The 26,564-nt window shown below is 35.4% G+C and overlaps 2 protein-coding genes across 3 annotated transcripts in view; one reads left to right on the plus strand and one right to left on the minus strand.

Annotated features, from left to right (window-relative positions):
* LOC111872251 (fatty-acid amide hydrolase 2-A) overlaps positions 1-15,511 on the plus strand; it is a 30,425-nt gene extending 14,914 nt beyond the window's left edge. For both annotated transcript variants that reach the window (XM_023865960.2, XM_023865961.2), the window contains exons 3-11: positions 433-652; positions 4,624-4,841; positions 6,458-6,569; positions 6,882-7,039; positions 10,561-10,704; positions 13,261-13,362; positions 14,013-14,180; positions 14,261-14,443; positions 14,856-15,511. In XM_023865960.2, coding sequence (XP_023721728.1) covers positions 433-652; positions 4,624-4,841; positions 6,458-6,569; positions 6,882-7,039; positions 10,561-10,704; positions 13,261-13,362; positions 14,013-14,180; positions 14,261-14,443; positions 14,856-14,969 — 1,419 coding nt within the window. In that variant the 3' untranslated portion in view covers positions 14,970-15,511. The remainder of the gene's footprint in view (positions 1-432; positions 653-4,623; positions 4,842-6,457; positions 6,570-6,881; positions 7,040-10,560; positions 10,705-13,260; positions 13,363-14,012; positions 14,181-14,260; positions 14,444-14,855) is intronic.
* Positions 15,512-18,531: 3,020 nt separating this feature from the next.
* The window catches only part of LOC111872254 (myosin heavy chain 95F), a 103,504-nt gene continuing 95,471 nt past the window's right edge, over positions 18,532-26,564 (minus strand). Inside the window, exons 21-24 of the mRNA XM_023865964.2 lie at positions 24,967-25,087; positions 22,247-22,364; positions 21,315-21,539; positions 18,532-20,760 (exon numbers count right to left, since the gene is read on the minus strand). Coding sequence (XP_023721732.1) covers positions 20,609-20,760; positions 21,315-21,539; positions 22,247-22,364; positions 24,967-25,087 — 616 coding nt within the window. The 3' untranslated portion in view covers positions 18,532-20,608. The remainder of the gene's footprint in view (positions 20,761-21,314; positions 21,540-22,246; positions 22,365-24,966; positions 25,088-26,564) is intronic.

A 26,564-nucleotide genomic window follows, 5' to 3' on the forward strand; every position in this document is an offset into this window, starting at 1 on the left:
TCATGACTCTTACGACCGCGCTCAACGACTAGCCTTTTCGACAGCCATTCACCGTAACTAGCCTTTCTCCTTATCGGCGCGCGCCGCGCTNACTAAAAAGTTTAAATCAGAGTTAAAGAATTATCTACATGCTCATTCCTTCTACTCTTTAGATGAATACTTCAATGTAAATAGAGAATGATGTAAAATTAAGTTATATTAATTTTTAAGCTAAAATTGCCTGTACTTATGTATGTAACCTTTTGACTTGTTCTGTATCCAAAGGTACTAACCTACTTAGGATTTATAGAATGTAAATAAATTCAATTCAATTCAATTCTAGTACCTTCTGAGAGTGAAGATTTTGATTTATGCACATCCAAATACATATTTCTGAATTAGTTAAATGTACAGGAAGCAAATATTAATACAGCGGGGAAAAAAATGTTTTAGCTGAGCAGTGAGGATGTTGTACGAGCATACATCGCAAGAATAAAAGAAGTGAATCCTTACCTCAATGCTGTTGTGGAAGACCGCTATGCAGATGCCCTCCGAGAAGCTCAAGAAGTTGACAGACTTACAGCTTCACACTGTAAAACAGAGCAAGAAATTGAAAAAGAAACACCATTACTTGGAGTCCCATTCACTGTGAAGGAGAGCTGTGGTGTCAGAGGTTGTATAATATCAAGCACTTATATTTACCAAATTTCTAATTCCAAATAAAGAGTTCTATGCCATGGAAAGCCAGTTACAAATACTGAAAATTCCGTCAGATTTCATATAATACTCAATAAACAATAGTGATGATATACATTTCTGATAGTAAGATAGTCTACGGGACTGAATAACTTCAAAGAACAAAGTAATTTATAAGATATATTAATACACAGTTCTCTCATCTGTCACAACTGCGTAAGTAAACCATAACTCTGTAAACATGTAAGACATTGACATCCAGTTTCTTGATTTATTTCTCAACAAAAGGCTTCATCAAACAGAATGTAATAAAAAGTCTTACGTCTGACTAATCTGTTCTGAATTAGGCCAAATACAGTAAATACGGTTATCCCTCAATTTGTTAAGGGAATTTGTTCCGTGAAAACTGTTCATGATGTGAAAATATGTATATCAAAAATGAAATTCCTCTTACTACTGTAAAAGTCACAAAATTTATGAACATTAAGTTGTTCATGAAGCCATTCTACTTCTTTCTGCCAGACTGAATACTATAATTACTTACATAATACCCATACTTCTTTTTAAAGAATATTTGATGACATACAGTAAAGTATGCACAAATACTGTAGATGTACTTTACCCACATCAAATGCTTATACAACCATTTCCTTTTTGTGTTTGACCAGACCTTATGTAAATATCAGAAAATTACTGGGTTCTTGTCTTCTTAAGCACTGATAGCCTCTTCTAAATACAGAGGAAGAAGAAAATACAAGTAAACTCTCTCAAACGTTTCTGTGACTATGCCAATGAAAAAAACAAAATATGTGTACAAGCTGTAAACAAAATAAGCTGGTAAACACTCAAAGGAAAAATATTTTACACATTTATGCATATATATGAGCAAAATTTTCATTCTATGAACAATCAAGTTTTGATAGGTCTGAATCTTAATGTTTGAAATAAGTGAAACTATTCAATATCACTTCATGAATAAATGTTTGTAGTTCCAGAAATATGATTTTCCCTCCAAACGTTATTAGAAAAATAGCAAAGATAGGGTTTCATTTTACTCACAGACACAATTTCAAAGCAAAAAATATATTTAATTTTCATTTCTCTCTCCCACTCCCTCCCCCATACGATTACTTATGCATACATGACATATATATAAAAATATGGAACTACAAAGCTCTCTCAAAAACTACACCACTGTTGTTAACCTAAAATCAGAGATGTGGCGATACATTTATTTTGAGCGCAGTAAGACTCACTCTCCAAATTTTCATTGCAAAGTTGCTTCACTTTCTGACAAATAACAGAATAGTAATTAGCGAAGAGATATCACCTAGTGAAATGTATATTACCCTTTTAAAGCACAGTGCTAACTATATGTACAACTTGCTTTAATGTTAAGAAATTCTTCAATTTACCCAGAGTGCATTTACGGGAATTACTGTCTTCTGGATTGTTACACCATGAAGTCTGGTAGACTGTTAGTAAGATTTCAGAGTAACAGACTGCCTCCACCTTATACAATGAAGAGATGGAGGGAGTGCATTCTTCTGAATTATTGGTTTTGATTTATCAGGCCACATGTCTTCACATTCCAAAAGAGAGTAATCTTCGCAGTCACTGTCATCGGATCCTCAAATTTCACATGTATTTATAGGTTTTCTGAGACAGAGAAAATGATCATTATATGCAACTTCAGACACAACAGTGTTACTAACAGGGGAAGCAACACTGAAATAATTTTGCAGTTCAAAATGAAGCAGCAAAAACTTACTTTTTTCAAAGTATGAATATTGCATTTATTCTGCATTCTCACTCAAAATGAGTGCATTAATTCTTGAGACACCATTGGCAGAGATAATATTTATAAGAAATGGTAGAGTGAAAGAAATTGTTTTACTATAATGTTTAGTTAAGAAAGCTGTCCATAGCTGAGATATTTTTATCACCATCTTCTAATAATTTATGAACCAAGAAATTCTTCCATCATTGACACTTGTTCTTGCAATATTGTAGTAGATGTAGACTCATTGCTAAGTAAATGCTCTGTGAACAATGACCATTGTTAGGTAACAGATTCCTAACATGCACCAATGGACAAACTGGGAGGTGTTCTCCATGCTGTCCATGTGACACAACAATAAAAAACTGTTGGAAGCAGTGCTTTTTATGTGGTCCATGCTGAGGTGTTGTAAGCAGGACAGGTCTAGAATTTAGTTAGTTGTGAGACAGTTGCCGGCCAGTAAGGACGTGAACATGGAAGTTGGGGAGTCTACAGCATTGAAGCTGTTACTAGACAAAAACTGGTGAAGATACAGCAGATGGAGAAGACTTAGTGCATGCTGTAGTAAATTGTAGAGTGCATGAATTAGCAATAGCGCTATAGTTAGTTAAAGTTATGATCTGTAAGTGTTCAATAAATATAATTACCAATCCAAACCGTGTCTATAGTCACTTTATCATGTGACAATATAAACATATTAACTGAGACGTACGAGTATTTCACTTTGCTTTAAATTATGTCATGTACTAGCATCCATTTATTTTTTTTATTGCTAGTGGGGTGGGACTAAGTCCCTTGCACTGCAGCCACTTCTGGCCTATTGTACCAGCCCCAGATGACAGGTGAGGGTGATTGTGGAGCAATTGGTGGAATTAAGATTTGCAGGGGAAACTGAAGTACTTGGAGAAAACCTGACCCAGCGCCACTTTGTCCATACTAGCATCCATACTGCCTCTCTAACATTTGTAAAATGTTTAGAAAAATATTTTACATTTCTTATTGCCTGGCATTACTATGTTTCTGGACTTTGTTGTGTAGCACTATGAAGAGAACAAAAGAGAGAAAATTTCTTAAATGTTTTGGATACCTCACTATATTATCGCCTGACGTCATTTAAGAGACACTGTGTACCGCTCAGAATACTAGACAATTGATGAAGTCCAGACCGTCCAGACATCCAGTCGTATACCACTGTGAGAAACATTTGGAATTGATTCTTTCTTGTTTTTAATGAAATGCTAATGGAATGTGTGTATTAACAACACTCATAGGTTAAGATTATTATACAGGGTTACAATAAATAATTCATTCGTTTTTAAAAAGCTATATTTTCCAAAGTATTACACGAACAAATATGATTGATATATAAAAAGAACCGTAAACTCACCAAGTTTGTTTGTATGCACCAGTTGGCAGCACGAGTTCAGTGCCTGTACAAAATGGCGACAACGCAAGAGAAAAGTTTTTGTCTGTTGGAATATGCGAGATGTTCGTCTGTTATAGCAGTGCAACGTGCATTCAAAAGAGAGTACGGAAAAGAACCACTATGTAAACAAAGCATTTTGCGGTGGTATCGGCAATATTCGTCGCTACCTAAACAATGAACTTCGGCATCGCTGGATTGGGCGTGTTGGTGAGGATGACGTAGCTCCGTTCACTTGGCCCCCCAGGTCACCTGATCTAACGCCTTGTGACTTCTTCCTTTGGGGCTACATTAAGAATCATGTTTACGTACCCCCACTGCCAAGAACACTAGTAGAGCTGAGGGACCGCATCGATGCTGCAGTGATGACCATTGACAGGATGATGCTACAAAATGTGTGGAACGAGCTCGACTACCGCCTGGATGTGTGTTGTGTGACCCAAGGGGCACACATAGAACATTTGTAGAGTGTGAAGAAAACTTAGTGAGTTTACGGTTCTTTTTATATATCAATCATATTTGTACATGCAATGCTTTGGAAAATATAGCGTTTAAAAACGAATGAATCATTTATAGTAGCCCTGTATATATAAGGGATATGTCCTTCAAAGCAATATATTAACCTACTATTGTAGAAGATTATTTTGGGTTATAAATATGAACAGCATGCTTTAATACTGAAGTTTTTGTTTATTGGCTACAGATAATAGTAGCAACTAATATTACCCTCCATTTTGTTCATCAGGAATGAGCCAATGTGTAGGTTCCTTGCCAAGGCGTGGAATCAAGGCTGATAAAGATGGAGAGGCAGTGAAACTAATTAGAAAAGCTGGTGCTATTCCTTTGTTGGTATCAAACACTCCAGAATTATGTCTCAGCCTGGAAACGACTAATCTGGTCACTGGAAGGACACTGAATCCTTATAATCCCTTGAGAACCTCGGGAGGTTCTTCAGGTGGTGAGGTAAAATATCGAAATGTTGTTGAACCATGGTTACTAGTACAGCTTAAAAATAAGTGGATTTATATTCACTGCTTACTCTCCCATGTGGGCAATTCATCTGCTATTTGTTCAAAACTGCTGTACCTTTTCTCATCCATCATTACACATCCCCTGTAATAGTTATAGCATCATAAAGAGATATATGAATATAAGAGCACAGAGAAGAATATCTTGATGGAAACAATACAAAGAATCTCAAAATGCTTTGGTAGGATTTACTACTTCTACACACTTTTCGATACATTATTAACTACATGGGTTTTAATTAGTGAAACAGTAATGGATATAAAAGTAATGTCTTTTGTTTTACTTCCCTTTTCATTTCAGCCTATATTTTTAAGTACTTTGCAAGTTTCTATGGCTTCCTCATCACGAACAAAAGAAATATAATAACATAAATACTATTAGTTTACAGCTGCTCATGGACCTGCGCTAAATATTGTGTTGTACTATATAAGATTTCTTTTCAAATACACACCTTTGTGGCACATTCCAGAAACTGAGCACACAATCAGGGGTAGAAGTGAATATTGAGAACTAGGTAACAGATCACTAGATCACTAGAAAAAGTAAGGGAGATAAAATTGTTTTAATTAAAATTTGGGGACTCATTCCTACATACGTGTTATTGAGACTGATAGTTATGATGCTTAGGTGGTGGAAATAGCTTTACTTAAAAAGTGTGTTCGGTGGATACCAGAGACTAATAAAGCAGTTAGAGAGTGAAACTGGCCCATAGTCTCTAACTAGTGCCAAGGCTAAGAATGTGTGTGGAGTTATTCCACCAAAATTTGTATGTCTGGTCCTTCATTAAGTACAAGAACAACTTTACTGTTCTTATACGTTTATGTATAAAATTATGAATGCTACATAGTGACATTGTGTTCATCTGCTGTTTTGTCATTATACCTTTCAACTAATAACTCATTTCTCAGTTATCATCTTGTTGAATAGATCCAAACTGAAGAAATTACCTCAAGCACAGTTTTAGATGTTAAGAAACTTTTTTGAGAAATTGAACACAATTGTACTCGTATTTCAAAGAACATAATACCCAAGGATGCTGTAATCGCATATACTACGTATATCTCACGCTTGTTTCTTAATGTTAATATATACTGTAATTCCTTTCACATCATCTCTTACTGTATATAATATTTAAACCATTAACACGCTGTGCCATAGTAGTCCATACTGAAAATGTTTCTGAAGAATAACATAAATTTAATGCTTTTAAATAGAAACTAATTTAGTAAGCCCTATCAAATTGCAACATAAAATATCATAATGACTTTCCAAATTATGCTGTCAATATAACACTCAATGCAGTGCACCATTTCTGTTTTTACTAATTATAATACAAGCTTTCAGGATGAACAATAAATCTTGCAGAAACCTTGAGTGATTGTGTTAAAAGTACACCCCGATGATTACTCTGAGATGGACACATACTGAGGTACCAAACAAATATCCCTTTATGTTGCAATGTTACAGTGGTTACAAAATTACTTTTAATCACAGCGTGTAACAACGGTACAAAATCCATTGTGAAAACCTTTAAATTTATTTTCTTAAAGGCTGCATTAATAGGTGCAGGTGCATCAGTGATTGGTGTAGCTTCTGATGTGGCTGGTTCTATCCGTGTACCAGCAATGTACAATGGTATCTTCGGTCACAAACCAACTCCAGGTAGGAGGAGCTGTATAAGATCAAATTTATCAATGACAAAATAAAAATTAATTATTACTGCTAAAATACTGGAATACAAGACATAAAATATTTTAGGCACATATGTTTCTCTTTCTCTCTTTGTACATATTAATGCTCTGTAATGTTATGAAGTTACTCAGATGGTTCTAGTCTTGCGGATTCTTAACTCAATTTTAGATCTCTAATTGACCAGTCGGCATCATGCTCAGGCACTGACTTGGTAGTACAAAAAGAATACTATGTTGTTTGTGAAATTTGAATACAAATTTTATTATTTCTTCCTGTATTCAGGTTATGTGTCTATTGATGGCCACTTCCCATATGCAACAGATATAGACTTCCAGAAGTATCTTGTGGTAGGGCCAATTGCTCGATATGCCAAAGATCTTAAACCCATGATGTCTGTTATGGCAGGAGATAAGGCTTCCAGACTTAAATTATATGAGAAGGTAATTCTAATGTTAAAGGAATTGGAATTAAATTTACTGACGAGAGGCACTTACAGAGAAACAGATGCTAAATTATCTAATGGTTTTGCAGTAATATCATGATGGTTCATCTATCAGCACAAGAATTTGTGTGACTTAGAAACATTAATCCCTTTTTTACCTCATTTTCTTCTTCAATTTGGTAGCCAATTAAAACACATTCTAGTTCAGGTCTTCTAATGAACAGCAAGCACTATGAAAAATCATTCATATCCTTGCATAAATGCAGTATTGATTCACGAAATCAATCGTTTAAGCTGTAGAAAGTAACTGCATGAACTAAGATCACAACACATATTTTTTTTTTTTCCTTGGCACTACAGCCCCAGTGGGCCAAGGCCTACCTCCATGGACTCTGTTCACTTCGGTTTTTCTAGATCTCACACATACGGTAGGACTCCTTGGGTGAGTGATCAGCTCGTCGCAAGGCCTCTACCTGTAGACAAACACAGAAAAACGCACACAAACATCCATGCCCTGAGTGGGATTCGAACCCATGATCCCAGCTTCGAAGCGAGCGAAGACAGTGCATGCCTTAGACCGCTTGGCTACCGTGACCGGCACAACACAAATATTATGCATTCATTATTACACTACAGAATTTTATTTTCTGCAGAAGGATGATGAAAATTTCGAATTATCTTCAGGGTAAATTTTTAACTGCAAATATATAGTAAATATACAAATATCACATGGTAGCAAAACGTGGAGTAAAGAGAAAAATGACATAGAGAAATGGGTTTCTTAAGATGGATAGCAAGATACACCCTTTTCTTAAACAGCTTTATACACCGTCACAAAGAAGCTGGAAAGAACTCACTAAAAGAGGTAACATGACAGCAGGGCTGACATGACATGACAGGTGAACCAAGCAGTCACATGGGATATCACATGTGATCTTAAACTAAAAAATACAAATAAATAACATTGTAATTTTATTAAATGAAAATTAATTTATGCTCTTCACTTGTTTGTAATTTACAGTTGACTGGCTGTTACATAAACACACTTTGCAGCAATGTAAACATCAAGTGTAAAATGTCACTGTGACATAATTCTGTAATCACAAGCTGCCAGTGACCAGATGACACAGTATTTTTATTATTGTTTCTATAACTCATTTGTTAAGCATTAAGCCACCGATGGTAGGTTCCGTCATAACGTCCGAGAATGTTTATTACTAAGAGACAATTTTGAGAAAGATAAGTTCTCTTAATTAAGAAGAGGGTGCTACTCTCATCACTTGTGGCTGCATTTAGGCTTGCACCAGCCCTGCTTGGCAAGGTCATAAAATAACTTTTGAAATTTCAATCCAGGGGTAAAAGACATGTGTGAAAATCTCTAACAATATACCATATATGCCATCAGCATAACACTGGGAAGGCTGGTCATGTTTTAATATTCTTTCAGTAATGAAAGCAGCTCCCAAGAAGGCAAACACATTACAGGGTGTCCGGATGAAATGTATCCAAAATAAAATAATTATATCTCAGGAAGCATTTATTATACACATTTATGAGTTACACCATTACAAAGGAAATCAGCAAAGCTTTTTCTGAGTACAATATATAACTTTCTAAATAAATTTCAATGTGGGCTCCCTTGGTGACATATATCCAGATGATATTCAACTTTCTTCCACATTTCATGAAGCATGTGTGGTGTTACCATAGCCACAGCGTCCCTTATGCAGGGTATCAGGTGTTAAAGACGTTGATCTTAACCTGACAGATACTATTCTTGATATAACCCCACAAGAAAAATTTCAGTGGGGTTAAATCTGGAGACCTAAGACGCTAAGTGATTGGTCCACATCTGCCAAACAATCTCCCAGTCATCTATTGTCCAGGTGATTCCTAACATGGTGGCAGAAATGTGATGGTGCCCCATCTTGTTGGAGGATAGTATGCGGTGGTAATTGGGGCAGCGAATACAGCTCCAGCATGTCCAAGTACAAACGTCTGGTCACAGTCTTTCCGAAAAGAAAAACGGTCCAATCAACTTGTCGTGCATTAAGCCGGCCCACACGTTTACTTTGGGGCTGCCTCTCTCCAACTCACATGTGACATGTGATCTTGACTGCACAAATCCTGCAGTTGTACCTGTTTACAACTCCACTGACATGGAAGGTTTATTCGTATGAGAAGCACGCTTGGTGAAGGAAATCAGGTGATGTGGTAGTTCTTTCTAGCATGTCCACAGCAAAGTTTGTGTGTGCTAATTGGTCACTCACTTTTAGTGCACTAATTATTTGAATCTTGTATGCTTTTGGGTGGAGCCTCTGGTGTAACACATCATGCATCACTGAAAGTAGAATTTGTAACTGCAAGCTAGCATCACGAATTGATTTGCATGGACTTCACTGGAATGCCTCTCTCATGCATTTGACGTTTTCTTCAAAGGTCCGTGTGTTTCCAGGAGATTTTACATGCAGCAGACTACCTGTAGCACTCAGTTTATCGTCCCAGAACTGAATGCTTTTCCATGTAGGAAGTTGACTTCCATATTGCGTTCTAAAACGATGTTGGACAGCTGTAAGAGATTGCAACTCTGCTAGCCAAAACATGCATTGAACCTGTTCTTGTGGTGTTGACACCAGTAGTGAGCTTGCCGAAGGTCACCAGCTGGTGCATGCAAGTAAGCTGGCCTTAAAAAACTTTCAGTCTTCATATCTGATGACATAAATCAGATAGGCATATGACAATTAGTTTCTGAGATATATACATTTTTTATTTTAGATACCTTTCATCTGGACATCCCGTATATTTGAACACATGCATAATATTTTAATATTCCTGAAACCACAATGTGCACAAATTTTTGTCATATATTCTGCCAGTTGTATGTATGTGGGCAAATATAACCTGCATGACAAAACATCTCAGCAAGATTTAAATTTAAAAATTCTTCCTCCTCACTGTCTGTTTATGTTGTGATTTATAATGGCTTGTCAGTTATATTGTGCAGATTAGCTGTGAGACTTAAAACCCATTAGTTATTCATTAAAGCTTCCCATAATGATTTAAATGTTGTCCCTTACATCTGCTTCAGGAAGACAGTATGTACCGGTGATGCTTTGCAATGATTTGCAGTAGACTGTATATCTTTGCAAGCTATTGCAACTTCTAATTTATTATTTCATTGCTTTTTTCTCCTATGCTACCAGAGAATGAGTGTTGTTAATCTTCTTTTTTATCCCTGTTTAGCAAATCAGTGAGTAATAATGAAATAATTTTCCACGTTGAATACAGCGTGGATAGTGGGTATTTCCAGATTTTTGGATTATTTATTGTTCTCAATCCATAGTACCGCTCCCCTCCATTACCACAGTTAACAGAGAGTTCCATGTATTACAAACACGTTTTTTTACCACACCCAGTAGAATTATGTTCAAGATATGACCTGTGACCATGTTTGAATTGCTTTAATGTAATAAAGCCAGACATTCTGATAAAGCCATTGACATTAAGTGTCACTTTCAGGTGGATCTTCATAATTTGAAGGTGTTTTATATGACTGAAGCAGGAAAATCTCTGGCCTTGTTGCCTGTAGAACAAGACATCAAAGATGCCATCCACACAGTCACAAAACACCTTAATAGAAAGTATGGTATGCCAGCAACAGGGGTAAGATTCAGATTTACCAAAATAACTAATCATGTAGAAGAAAATTCAAACACTGTGCTTGGTAATTTATATAAAATTTTAGCATACTTCTGCCATTCAGAAAATAGTCAGCCCTAACTTACCACACTGAAATTTCAGAAATAATTCTGTACAGTAAACAGGCTGTTCTTTTCACATATTGTGATATGATGACTCAGACAAAGATATATTGTATATATTGCACATACATACTAACTACATGTAAAACTGTAAACAGTAGGTATCTACAAAGAACTGGACTCTTGACAACTGACTGAATATGCAGAATGCTGACATATAAAATTGTAAATATAGACGACGTGTACTAACGACTATGACTGTGGTAAATGACAGACCTGACTTCTTGTCAGAGAGGGTGCCTCACATCAACAAAACTTCAACTGTCTGACAGCAACAAAAATGTAGTCTTGGGCTCCAGATGGGGCTTGACACCAAGACTGACTGACTGGCTGACAGTCGGGCATAATGTGCTTTTTACTTGACATGAGTGGCTTAACTGCAGTGTCAGATGAGAACCAGTTGCATACTCATAAAGACAAACCTTTCCTGCTGTCGAAGGGGAGATCCAATTTCCAAACACATAAACAGTCTTGGAAAAAATATATATTATGGGTCCTGATGCAGCTCGAAACCAAGAACAGCTATGTTTGTGAGGACCAGCAGCAATTTACTTGACTGAACTGGACATGAATGGCAGTTGAGGACCAGGTGTGAGATTGTAGAAAGCCAACAACTTAAACAGAATATGACACTGTTGGGCGCTGCTACCATGCAGTGAAGAGTGAAGAGTGAAGACATAGCAGACTGAGAAGACTTATTGTTTGCAGAAGTGGTTTCTTAAGTAAATAGATTACTGATAGCATTATAATTATTTGTAGTTGCCAGTTACAAGTGTCCAGTAAATCCAATTGCCAATCCAAACCCTGCATCTAGTCACTAATACATAACAATATTATACTGTAATTAGTTCATGATGGGATGATTACAAGGTTCATTTGGGAATGAACTAATTAATAGGGCAGGAAATTTATATAAGGCCTAGGACATTTCCAGCAAAGATGTAACTTTGACATGAGAACATTTACTATAGACAATAAATGTGGTACATCAGTTGAAAGAGTAAGTCAAGGGACTAGAATATATTTAAATTATCATACACACTAAAATCTCAAATGTCAAGCATAATGGATAGATGTTTTCTTAAATTTGGGGGTAAGATTATAGAAGAAAAATACAAATGGTTATTATAAATGTTATTTCAGAACATATGTATTTGCAAATGCAAAATTATTATTTTCTTTGACATAAACTTCCTGTTGGTATCTGTTGATTTAATTTTAATAGATTCTGTTGGTCTTTCAGGTTTGTATGAAATAATAATTTTAAAACAAAAAGAAACATGATGGATAGTCTTTACTTATAGGACTAAAAAGTAAACAAAAATGAATATTCAAAGACTGTAAATTTTAAATATAAATCAAAGTTGGAAGAAAAAATATTGAAATAAAAATATGCCAGCATTATGTAAATGACACTGATTACTGAGCTACTAGTAAGACTGTAATATAAAACTGCAATTCGACTAACTGAGAAATGAGGATCAAATGAGTGTGCAACTAAGATTTAATTGGTAATTAATATGTCAATTGCTTTTCAGCATCTTTTATAGAACTCACAACACTTCTTTAAATACACATCAAATGTTTGAAATTTTGATAAGATGCATCTTTGTTTTGTATTGCTGTAAAATCTCTCACCCTAAGGGATGAATGTAGACTGAAGGTGTTTGAGAACAGGGTGCTGAAGGAAATATCTGGATCTACGAGACAGGTAGTAACAGGATGGAAAGGACTGCATAAAGGAGAATTTCATAAATAAGATCTAAGAGTTTGTGACAATGGTATATTAATGTAAATATTGTATTTCTGGACATTATCCATTGTCCTGTTTTTATTTAAAACACACAGTAACTGGAAACCGGATTCTGTCTCCATCTTGGGCCAAATCGAGAGAGCTAGTCCCTGTCTCCAGAGATAGGGACTAGCTCTATCTACTGGGCCAAACTGAGTAGGTTGCACCTGAAGATGGAGACAGGATCCAGTCTCTGAAAAACTAAATAAAAACAGGATTATTGATAATGTCTAGAAGTACAATATTTGAGAATTTCATAATTTATTACCTCCACAAATACCACTTGGGGAATCAGTTCTTTAAGAATGAGATAGGTTGGGCTTGTACAAAAGTTTGGGCCAAAAATCTACTGGGAGGAGGCCACATGGTGGGCTGAGGTACAGATGAAAAACAAGGTTGAAACGGAACTTGAAGGAAAAAGGTGTGGTGATGTGGTTCATATAACTCAGAAGAGAAATGAGTGGCAGGCTCTTATGAACATGGTAATGAACCATCAGATTCCATAAAGATTGAAAATTTCTTAACTACTTCAGCAAAATCTGGCTCTTTATAATTAAAACAGGATTGTTTCAATCTATATAAATTGTGAATATTCTATTTTTCCAGGGAAATTTCAAAGAAATGGAAGTTTCCGCAGAAACAAGCATTTCAGTCTTTTTTGGATTGCAAGGAATACCAAATGCATTAGAAGATTCTGAGAACCCCAAGGTCAGATATCAGCTAGATAAAACTACATACAGTACACCTGATATAATCATTAAGAGTGTTGATCTTAAACTAAAAAATACAAATAAATAAATAGATAATTATATATATGCACATGCACTTGTATGTTATATTAAACATTAATCCATAGACTCAAATGTAGTAGTCGTGTGGGTGGCTTCCAGCGTTCTGGAGGCAAAAGGTTCCTCCAAAAATAGAGTTGTATTGTCATTTAATCACAGTAAAAACACAAGTTTCACAGATATATAAACGAATACTAGTAAAAAATATGGAACAATTAAGTTTGTCTTGTGCCAAAGCAGCATGCCACCAAGGCATCAAACAGGACTTCAGGAATCTTGACAACCAGTGCAGGTGCAAGTAGTTTTAAGTGGGCATTTGTATTCTGCAGTCACCTTTATCTCCACTAACCATTAAGAAATGAGTAAGTAAAGTATGTCTGATGTCATAAAAGAATGCCTTTAGAAGGTACCAAATCTTTTACTAACACTGTAATTGGTCTTCACAGTTCATGAACAGTGGAAAATTTCTTGCACAGAATAGTAACTGTCAGCTTCTCAGGAATGATTCTGCTCAATGGAGTTAAAGTCTTTTATTGCAAGAGATTGAAATAAATGTTTTGTGTGTTTCAGGGGTCACATAGCTTGTTCCTGGAAATACTGAAGGCATTAATTGGTGCATCAAAGTACTCATTTTCCCTCTTAATGTTTTATGTGCTGCAAGTCACAAATGTATTCATTCCAAAGTGGAAGTACAAATATTATTATGATCAGAATGAAGCTCTAAAGAAAAAATTTACAGTAAGAAGATATTTTCATGAAGTTCTGTTATATTTGAGCTTTATGACTATGGTTTGTTTTAATTTCAGTCTTGATTCCAGGATATTCTTGGTGACAATGGCATATTCTTATACCCAACACATCCTACTGCTGCCTATTACCATAATGAAATGTTCACAAAAACTGCTGGAATCATGTATGCAATGATATTTAATGTATTGGGATTACCATCAACACATGTTCCTCTTGGATTCAATAAGGAAGGCATGCCTATAGGTATTCAGGTAAGCAACATTTAACTGTATGAAAAATTAGATCAGTCCAAAACCCGTGTGAAATCATAGGTACTGAAATGCTATTATATGCAATGATGAATGCATGAAAGTTATATCATTTCTTGGCTACAGCATGTAGCTAATCATTTTTTGGATAGAATTTCTTTTCCATGTCTAAGTAACACGTTCAGACATTTCTAATCTCCTTGATTTAAATATTTAACAATAATGTGAGAAATGTAGAAGTCATTATCTTTGCCATCTCATTTATCTCTCACATATAAATATAATTAGTTTATGCTTTTAATCTTAAGTGTTTCATTAAGTAAATTAAATTATTATATGAATTATATAACATTTTATAACATAAGATTCATTGCTTATGTTGTTCCCCCACAAGTGACTTTTCTATGCGTTACAGATAGTAGCAGCCCCCAGTCAAGATAGGCTATGTCTTGCAGTTGCAGAAGCTCTGGAGAAAGATCTGGGTGGCTGGATACCTCCCACAGCACAGCCCTCTGGAAAATACAACTAAGTGAATGAAACAAAATGACTGTAATTTGACTGCATTTAGTTATACACAAAGTTAATGCATACAATGGGCTTTGCTTTTCATGTAGAGAGAGCATATGTTTGATATGTGACATAGGGAAGTGATAAAAGTTGTGACTTTGTGTACGCTTTCACAAAGTAGCAGACATTATTAATTTATGTTACAATTATGGCTGTGGTTGCAAATAAACTTGAAAGTGTTTATTTTGTTTAAAATTTATCTCTAATCCATAGGCTAATTTAAATAGATTTTGTGGCCTAATCTTCAGTGAAGGACATACGGAACATTTCCAAAGAAGATAAAATATGATACACTTCTGAAAAACATTAACACTGAAGACATAAGGCTGTTGAAAATACATACATCCTTCCCATTTAGAAACCCAAATCAAGAACGTATTAAAAATTTAAATCCTCTTGTTTAAATATACTATTCAATACTGGGTACTGTACCACTTAGATATTACATTATCAATTTCAACATGAATGTAAATTGCAGAATAAATATAATTATTATAAAAGGTTGTAACTTTTGTTTTACTTTCTAAAGTTCAAACTTGAATTCAACAAAACACAAAAACTTGTGTAAGCATTTCCCCCTCTGATCCTATTGTCCTACTCTGCTCATCCACAATGGTTATTGAATAAGTTTCAACTCATCATATGTGCCTATTCCTATAAGGCAAATATTCAGCCTTTGTTATACAGGGGTTAGTATACTTTACGTATTCTTTTCATAAAGTCTCTGCACATACCTGATTCAGTAAAAGATATAAGTAACAGAACTCTTTAAGAAAATAGGAGTTTCAAATAAAATTTAGTTTTAACTGAATTCAAGTCTATGTGTATTACCAAGATGATTATTTAGTTAGTGATTGGAGAGGTTGGGTTTCCCCATGCACTGAGACCAGTATTGGTCCATTGTGCTTCCCTCTATGATATTCTACCAGTCTCTATACCCTACCGATAATGGTTCATACCATCAGTCCCGCCGAGCAAGCGAGTTCGGCCACTTGCTTAGCGATGTCTATAATGCTTCCCCCATCTATCAGAGGCCTTAGAGACTATTGTTGGGCAGGAAACGTCCTGGAATTCGGCTCAGTGATCTCTTTTGGAGATATGAGGTTCTTTTACGTGCCATAAAGTTATGACACGGGACACACAGCTTAAAGTCCCTCCCGGAGGACTTGTTCCCTGAATTTTTCCGCCCTTAAAAATTCGATGACCTCCGCCGGGTATTTGAACCTGCATACCACGAGTCATGAGGTGGGAATGTTACCTCTAGACTACGGAGGCCGCTTCAGATTATTATTTTGTCCATACGTCTTCTGAAAAGATAAACTCTTGACATAATTAGTCTTGAATAATTTATAATTGACTGTAACATAATTCCTTTAAAAGATTGAATTGAGTTTTATAGGACTTCAGTGCATATGTCTCAACACCACTGATGTGAAGTAGTGAAGTAGCATCACTTGCCATACTAAGAATCTTTAAAGGTAGTAAAGATAATGTTATATTTTAGCGTCCTGTTGCACTGATTTATGTCCGTGATTTATTCTAACCGTCTTACAGTGCATACATTTATTCACCTTACTCTTCTCTCTTGCACTACATGTTTCAGCACAAAAGTGCCATCTTCAGGTGCTTTTCGGTGTACGTCAAACTACTTCATTGCATGCCCTGTTGTCTTTATACTAAAATATATATTCGTCATATATATTGATAAATTTTAAATATTAAAAATATTAAAACTGTTCAGGATTTGTCATCCTTATGTCGTATCTCAATACGCGAGTCACACCTATCTTCTTCTATCGGAGTATTCTTCCTACTTTCTTGTGTGTATTGTGCTTTGTGTTGTGTCTTGCTCCTGTGACTGCGTGTGTTATACTTGGAGTCACAGGAGCCAGTCACAGCCAATGCAGAAAAGCCATAATCTCAGTGTGTGCTATCTGAACATGTTATAATACACCAGTAAAGCATCTTGTCGACTGGCCGTGACTGTCAGCACACCTTAACAATACAAACTATTGTACACCACATAATGGAAGCTCCTGACCTTTGTAATTATTATCTTTACTACTAACTTGTATAATTCATGATAACAGAGTTCTAACATAATAAAAAAAATTCTTGTAGCAAAGATGGTATTTTGTAGTAGGTATAGAGGTAAAATATTCATGATTTATGTAATCCCTGCATGGAAATGTGACACTGAACTCTTCCTGAAATGATACAGCAATAGTGTTTCAATTCAGAATTAGTGGGAACAATATTACTGTAAGGAAACCAGTGCCATATTTCCCCCCCCCCCCATTTTAACAAGCAATCAACATCTTCTTCAGCAGATATTTATGTAGTAGTGACACCCTGTCACTGAGGAGGCTGTGTAGCAAAAATGCTCTAGACTTCTATGCTGGTATTGCTTGGTTAAAATCTTGGCTGGGACACCACCTATTCTGACATGGTTTTCATGTTCTTCTACAGTCCTTCTAAGCAAATTCTGGAATAGTACCTCATTTAAGCCATGACTGCTTCAATCCACATCTTCTTCAATTCATTATTCACCATGATGAGGTCACTTGACATGTAGTATAGGGCCACTGAAAAGTCCTAAAATAAATCACAAAGTAGTCTGGTAGATAGATACCAACATTTCAATGGAAAACACAGTCTTCATCTCCCACCCTCCCTGGAGATGAAGACATATGTTCGTCTTCCAGTATCCACCAACCAGATTGCAAGGTGGCATTACTCAGATGACTGTGATATGAACATTGACCATCATGAAAAACATGAATATCAAATTCAGCAGACATGTACGTGTGATGCTACAAATTGTCAATAAGCATCCTTTTCCTATTTTACATTGATTTGAATTTTAGTTTACATGAACTCAAATAAATTGATCGTGCAGAGTCCAGTATCTAATTTTTCCCTTATCTACATCTTCTTCTTCTTCCTTTGACAGTCCTCTTTGTTGGTCATGTTGATTGCGTGGTTTCCAATGGCTGCATTTGAGATCATTTAACCCATTTTGCTTCTTGCTTCCCAATAGAGAGCACTCAAGTTCTTGCTTTGTTGCATCTTGAAGAAGTTTGCACTTTTCTTTTGGGAAGCTTTGCCAGGATTGTTGCTCATTTTGCACCACCCAGGGGACATGTATGACTAAGACTGACTAGCAACTATCCATTTATCACTGTCTTCCAACAGCTCCTACTCAGTTTCCTTCCATACGGCATCTTCCACCATTTAGACACTAAAATTCATCTGAAACCAACCAACTTCACTCAACTATTTTGGCTTATGGAGTAAGAATTTTTAAGTCACATGCATAAAGGAAGGAAATTCACATGTGGACACACATAAACACAAGTGTGACACCACATATGCAAGCAGACACCCACCCATGACTCCTTATACCCATGGCCCATGGCCATAGCATGCACACACATAAACACTGGCACCCACACTTCCATGCACACATACACAAATAAATCCTCATTAAGTATTTTACAGATCCATAATTAAAGGAAACAAACTGTTATTACTACTATCATTTTATTTAAGGTTCATAAGTAACATACTGTAATTTCTCTTTCACAAAGCATAATCTAAGACTTCATTTAAAGCTTATGTACTTACATTACTTTTAAGTGTCTATGTATAATAATACAGAGGCACAAAAAGTGTATGTTTTGTAATTGTTTATATCAAAATTAAGTATTTCAGTGAAACATTACATGCTTGTGCATTCTTTTACTTAATGTATTTTGTATTCTCTCTACAGTTTAATACTGTTTTCTATTCCTAAACAACCCTGAAATATTTATTAACCTATATAGATCAGAAACTGAATACTGTTATCAGTATTTCTAATATAAATAATGTGGCAAAAAGTCATCCATTCCTTGTATTCATAAGCTTCCACAACACATGTAGGACCTACACAATTTAATTTTAAACATTAATTTGCTAATAAAGAACACTGATAGTGTTTAATATTTCTGGATACTTTGCATTCATAATTTCTTTAATTGCAGCTATAGGAAGTTTGAAATTAGTTCCTTTTCCAAGGCTTACAAAAGATGATATGTTCTGATTTTAAGGATATTTGCAAGACGTATGCAAATAGTATAAGCCACAATGAAAAATTATATTGGAAATAATGATGCTCATAAAAAATGTTCTAATTACCATAATATTGGCTGCAAACATATTTATTTTCTTATATATGTGTCATTTATTATTCAAGTCCACTGTAACAGACTCACTTGATGAGTTGCTTATAAGGACATAGTGACAATTGCATGACATAATTATATTCTGTCAATGAATGGTATATTAGTCTGAATCTATGATTTTCTTATATTGAAATAACAGTTACTGAAAAACACAGTATCACAGATGCAGTGTTGGGATATTTCTGTATATCCATTTACACATGGAATCGTCAGTGTACCACTAAATTTAATTAAATATGCCGTAGAAAGTTTGGCAGTTCTTTCATTGCATAACTCAGGAATAGGTTATGTTATGCCACTTAAGAACACATATAATTTAAGGGATGTTTATGCACAAAAAAAAATTGTGCAAGTGTTTATAACTTTTCTAATTATGCTCAAGTTTTAACTGTAAAAAAGTACTCTGAATGAAAACTATTGCAAAATTTCACAAATATATATCAAATTTGCTCATTCAGCTCAAGAGAGTTTACCAGGGATCAATCTGTATGTTATGGAAGGAACAATTAATGCAGTTTCTCAAAGTGAATATAGAAGACTGAACATAATAATTCTCTCTCACTACTATTTGATCACTGACATAAATACAGCCACAGGGGTGGGAATTCCACTCCCTACAAGCCTTGTGTCTCATTTCTTCTCAGAAGACAGAAACTAACACATTTTCCTCTTGAGTTTGACAGGGATTTATGTGCATAGGCTCAGAGGAGCCTAGGACGAGAAATCTTAAATCACCCTATGCTTCAAAACAATGCCGACTTTATAATTGTACACAGTATGATGTGGGGTATGTGTTATCCTTCAGTAAAATCATTTATGGTTATATATATGAATTTCCAAGCACATTTCATATATATAATGACATGCATGACTAGGCTTGCTTGGAAATTGTGGATTAAAAATAGATCAGACATGGCATAATTGGTTTTATACTCAGATTTTATAAATTTATATCAATAAATTAATATAAATGGGCTATCATATTACACACACTTACTATTACATCTGCCAATCAAACTAGACATTACCTAGTTTATCCATTTCATTTGTGCACTAGTCATCCAAACCATTTATTTAACTTCAGAAGTTTATCCAAACATTTTGCTGAAATTCACTTCTGGCATTTCTATCTTATATCACATTTTGACAGACTATATACAAGCAGTATATTTTTAACAGGCTGTAACAAACAATTTTCTGTCATTTCACATTGCTTCTTAGAATAAAAGACAAGGAACTATGTTATCCTTTCGTCTATATTTCGGACCACCTCCATCACCTCTTATCTAATTCTAGGAGAATCCCCATCGTTATTCAGATGTATAATTCAGCAATTTGGGTACATACAATTGTCATTCCTACATTTCTGCATGGTCTACTTCTTACGGTTAGCTGGTGCCACATATTCCTTCCCCCCGTGCCGTTCCCATTCTCTGTTAAATTCATGTTCAAGAATCTCAGCACCACGCTTCCTTGTGAGTCCTGTTTCATCCAGACTCAGTTCACACATCTGCATATCATCAACACCTACAATAACAAAAAAAACTTATCATCACACAATACAATGTTTCTGAACTGGGGTACATGTACCCCCAGGGGTTATGTGAAGCAGCATATGCGGTATAGTTAATACATTGTCAAAAACGGGTCAAAAGGACCTAAAATAATTCTTGACAGTCTTATTTCATACAACTTTTTCTTAGCAATGAATAAAAAACTCTGTTTAAAATTAAAAAGTTTTGTATCTAATCCCATATATAATATACAAAAACACGTAGTTGAGATAAAAATTAAGCTGCCATAGAAAAGTTGCATGCAGAGTCTTATTTTGAGGACAAATGAAAGAAAAAAGAAAAACATGAGCAACACTACCACAGTACATGAATGTTACATTCAAAATTATACTTTCTCTTACCTGGAACTTCTCTTGATATAATCTTCTAAATTGCAATCCTTCTTGAATGAAATATGATTTATGAGCATAACGACAAAAATAAGTGCTTCAAGACATTGTATATATAACTTTTGTACCAAAATGGAATTTCAGAAATATATCACATAAATTAAAGCGATTTACTCACCAGCTACAAGAAGGATGGCAGGCTTCTCGGGGTGTAGCTCCATCTGCCGGGCTACATACTGTCCATCAAAATGAGCATACCACCAACCCCGCTTGTTCCCTGAAGTAGACTCATTCCCTCCTGTTAAGTTGTTAGCTGCTGTTGAGCGGACGAAAGGAATACGGAAATACCGCTGTGAAGTTATGTTTATTGGTGTCTTAACAGCAGCACGAGGAACTCTAGTAGCTGAAATTAACAATTACGGTTCTCCTAATTAGTTCAAATGAAGAATGATTAAATGACAGTAGCAAACAGTTTTAATATATATATATGTATATATTATAGTGAACAGAGAAGTTTATGGAGGTAGGCCTAGGCACACTGGGGCTGTAGTGCCAAGGAAAAGAAATATATATTATATCCTTGCAAGTCAAAATATTAAGAAAACCTTATATTTCTAGTGTATTTATTAGTATCGCCTTCAATTCAAACTTTTTTTTTTCAGCAGAATAACTAGTCAGTATTTTCTGAACCTTACACTCCACTCAGTAGTTTTTAGATTCTTTAATTAATTTAAGTATTGACCCCCATGAGACAAGCATTTTTTAAAGCTGTCAGTACAATAGGGACATCAACATTGTATTAGAACATACCAACTCTTCATAACTGGGATTCAACTATATGCAACAGAACTTTTCCCAACATCATAATACCCAGAGAGCTCTTGAGTCCACTTCACAATGAAGACACTGTCCCAGGAGTGAAGGCTAACCACTCAAGCATTTAATGCCAAAGTGCAAGTAGAGTATGTGGACCCCTCCATGGCAAGATACTAATTCCCATACTAATACAAGGCCAGTCTGTCCCTTTATTTCTCTTCAGTTAAATTAAACTAGCAACTTAACACATATTATTAAAATGCTATAAAAAGTACTAGGCAGTAAAAAACATACCAGCGTCCATAACAGAACGAGGGGCTCGTTCATTTTCATCCATTGTTGTTTTCCTTTTGTTCTTAGCCTTCCAAGCATGATATACTTTGAGCCGGCGGTGAAATTCAATTCTGCATGCCTGAAATTAGACAATGAACCACATTAGGTTAACCCTCATTGAGCAGAAATATGAGATTAAAATCTCTTGTAATACATCATTCATGCATGGCCAGGTTTTAACTGGGGAGTGTTAAGTGTTAATATTATTTGTATTAAAATAATGTACTTTTCTTCGGAACTACAGAGCTAAAATATTTTAGTAAAATTTGTCTGAAAGAAAATACAACACTGTATTCTATAGTGTCATTATGTTACATAATGCTATAAAAGAGGTTTTCAGAACTATTTATAAATTATTTAAATAAACTAAAACATTGACACTTGTTAGGATTGATAATTGGATTCATTGAATATTTATGACTCATAACTACAAATAATTATAAAACTCTCACTAACTTACACACTCCATAAATCACTACAGTGCACACAAATTCTTCTCAGTCTCTTATGATTTCATTAGTCATTACTAGGTAGTGGCCTGACACTGGAGATTCATCTGCTTCCATGCTCATGGCTAAACACCAACTGCAAGTGCTGACCTTGGCTGTAGACTCATGGCTTCCAACTGACTGCTGTCAAATGCTGACAGACGTTTATACTTCGGCTCTCGTTACATCGCCTCAGCATGGACTGCATGGAAAACACTGCTTCCAACAGTTCCTCTATTGCTGTGTGTGTATCCATTGTTGGGACGTGTATTTACCTAACTGTTGCCTAGCACTGGTTATTTCTTCTTGCTTCACTATTCCAGTGCTCAGGAATCATGTCACAATATTATGTATATAAATCTGAATATACAGAGCATTTACATTTTTTGGAATATTCCCCCCCATATTGTGTTAAAACTTTTGATTTAGAAATTTTCTTTTGTATGGTATATATGAAAACCTGGATCTATACATAAGTCAGCATCACACAATGAAGGAATAAATCTGAGTCATTTGTTTCATTTTGCCTGAGCACATATGACATCACAACTGTGATTCTGCAGCTGGAAAAAGGGTTAGTATATAGAGATTCATGGTGAGTCATTTTACTGGCTTGTGAGATTGATTGATTCATCTCTTTGACTGGACTGAAGATGAGCTGCTCTTACATTTATTTACAATAAATTCTGAACCAAAGTCAGTCATAATTTTGGTGCCTTATTCAGCTACTACAGGATGATAGATGCTGTAGGCATTCAATAATTTGATCTAATAGGTGAAAGAAATAGTTTTTCTCTCCTACTTCCATGTTCTCTGACTAACTGAAAAGTTATTAACCATTCTGCCCCCTTTGTCAACATAGCACATATGCCAACAGAAATCTACACCAATGACAGGTTTTTTTTGCTTCCTGACATTTGTCACAGACATTTCCTTCTGCTGAGAGCTTACATGTATTTATCAATATGTGGCCATCTTGTTTGTGTTACCAAGTCACTGCTGGGAACAGTAATATAACACAATTTGTAAACCTTAATACTACTTAGAAATGCACAGTTTGGAAGTAACTCTCCCTTTGAAAAGCACCATGATCCTCGCCACAGCTAATTGTTCACACAAACTATAACATCTACTTGTACCATGGGCAATATTCAACTCATGAAATTGGGATTTACTTCTCCAAAGCCTGTCATAGTTTTTGGCCAGTCTTCTCTGGTTGACCCATATTATCCTGATATTTGAAAAATTCCCTTTCATTTTATTTCTGTAAAATGGGGTACAGAACTGTTCCACAAGTGGACCGATAATAATTAAACATATCCTTGATGCTATGTACCATGTGTATGATTATAACAAATAAAAATATGTACAACTGCACGGTCTTGTCAGGAAGTCATGAGTGTCTGTTATTATCAAGAGAGTCTAAATACTGGTTGTTGTACATATTATTTTCTGCTATAAAAAGTTGAACACTTGAATGAAGAGAAGGGAAGTAGTTGATGCAGAATTGCTGTTCACATGGAATGCCTCTTGTATCAATTCAGTGAGACCTTCATTAAAAGGATGGCCACCACCAGAATTTCATGTGGGTTGTCATTTTAACAAAATTTTAATTTGCTTCCATTGGGTTACTGTTACTCATCATTGCTGTCTTCAACAAACTCACTTTCAATGCCAGAAGGGATTCTTTTTATCAGATTTGCTGTTCAAAATAAGGTCCTGTTCAGTATTTTGTAGTCCACATAATTTTCACCATTGTGACAAGGAGAAATTACAACTGTATAGTCTGTTGAGTAATATTATATACATGCTCTTGCTCACCAGTGTAACATAGTTAGGGAGTTTGGTTTGCCTCATTCTTTTTATCCCCTGCTTTACTTTTTCTTCCTTTCCTCTTTTGCTCCTACTGGTTCTCTCTGAGCCCTGTTACAGACAACGGTCATCCTGCCACTGCCTCTCTCATGGTTCCCTTCTGGCTTGTATCATGCTAGGTTTTCTATTCATGGCTTGCTCTGTTTGCTGCCCTGTTACTGCTGACTTCTTACTTGGCTTACCCTTTTTACCCTAAATATGCAGGTAATACATTCCTCAAAAACATCACTGGACTTGTAACTAAGCACATGGTGTTACAGAACTAGAAGTTTGTACTCTTCAAGACTGATATGTGCTCAGTATGTCAGGAATGACACTCACCTCCAGCAACTCAATATCACATGATGTATTGATTGTATCACGTAGTTCAGAATATTTCCATTTGGACAAGTCATACTTCTGTTTGCCCTGTGCTGCCTGCACTGACCTCACCAACTCTGATCTGAAACATTATTTATATAATTATGTACCCCACTTCATTGTCTATTCAACTATACATAACTTATTCAGTCAGAAATATAATTATCAGACTGAATTATTTCATTCAGAAATTCTCTTGAATAAGAACATGAATAGCTGAAGTCACACATAAGGCACTACATATCTAAAATATGTTATGCAGCTATGAAACACAGGTATAATGATTATCTCTAAGAGTTCAGCACAATTTCAATGAGAAAGAAGTGCCAAAACATATATAAATAGAAACAATATCTCTGAGCCCTATTGCTTCTTGTACTATTTGGTGGAAAACAATATAGAGAAAAGTATTCTATGCTTGTAAGTTCTTCATTGCTACTCGGTTTCCACATAAAATTTTCTTATGGCACTTATATTGTTTCTTACACATAATATACAAGTCATAAGAATTAATCACTAATTCAAGAGCACAATCAGCTACACTTACACAAATATACTGAATGCCCTTCTTTCGTCTCCAAGGAAGAACATCATTAGATGTAGTGAAATATCACATTGGATGTAATCAAGAACTGGCATAGCTGTGTGTACAAGTAGCATGCATACATACAGTGAGGAAAGCAATAATACAGAATCACATCACTACTACGAAGGAGACAAGCAATACCATGCATACAAAAGATTACATTACAAAGATTATGTTACATTTCAACATACAGGTAGAGAGAAACATCTAGATCCACTGATATACCTTCTGCTTTGCCACATAGTATTTACACTAAGAATAACATAACATAACATAACATAGCTACATGGTTTCACAGATCCATTGTCCGGAAACCGGACTGGATATTGAACTCGTCACATCCAAACTGACATTGCAATGTGCAACCTGGTCTAGACAATAAAATATTCAACAATTATAACATTGATAGGTAGAATCACAGTCTAGTGATATTCTTGCATCTCTCTAGGTAGCTATTAGGACAGAACTTTAAAATAATCCATGCTTCCTTATAATGGCTTATCACATACCATCATTCATAATAATATCTGTAATTTCATATTACATAGACACAAAAAACAAATTGTTGATCAAAACAGGATATGATACTGACAATGATTCCTCGCAAATTCTCTATAATTAGCCAGGACAGCTTGGTTTGTACAGAGGTTTGCTATGGACTTCTTGGCTCAGAAACTGTGGTTAGATTCCTGACAGGAGCAAGAGATTATCCTTATTTCTATAGTGTCCAGACTGATTCTAGAGTTCATCAAACCTCCTATCTTAGCAGTACTGAGGGCTGTTTCCCCAGGGGTAAAACAGCCAAAGTGTAATGGTGACCACACAATTACATCTGGTGCTGAGGTTAAGAATACATGAAGCCATACCTCCACCCTCACCTATGTCTTCCTAGCATGGTGCTTAATTAACCACTGGGACAACTTCAAATTTATTATAAAACAGTAATGACCCTATGTGTTTGCTAGTAGGGACA

This window comes from Cryptotermes secundus, unplaced genomic scaffold (assembly GCF_002891405.2).
Source record: "Cryptotermes secundus unplaced genomic scaffold, Csec_1.0 scaffold941, whole genome shotgun sequence".
Lineage (NCBI taxonomy): Eukaryota > Metazoa > Arthropoda > Insecta > Blattodea > Kalotermitidae > Cryptotermes > Cryptotermes secundus.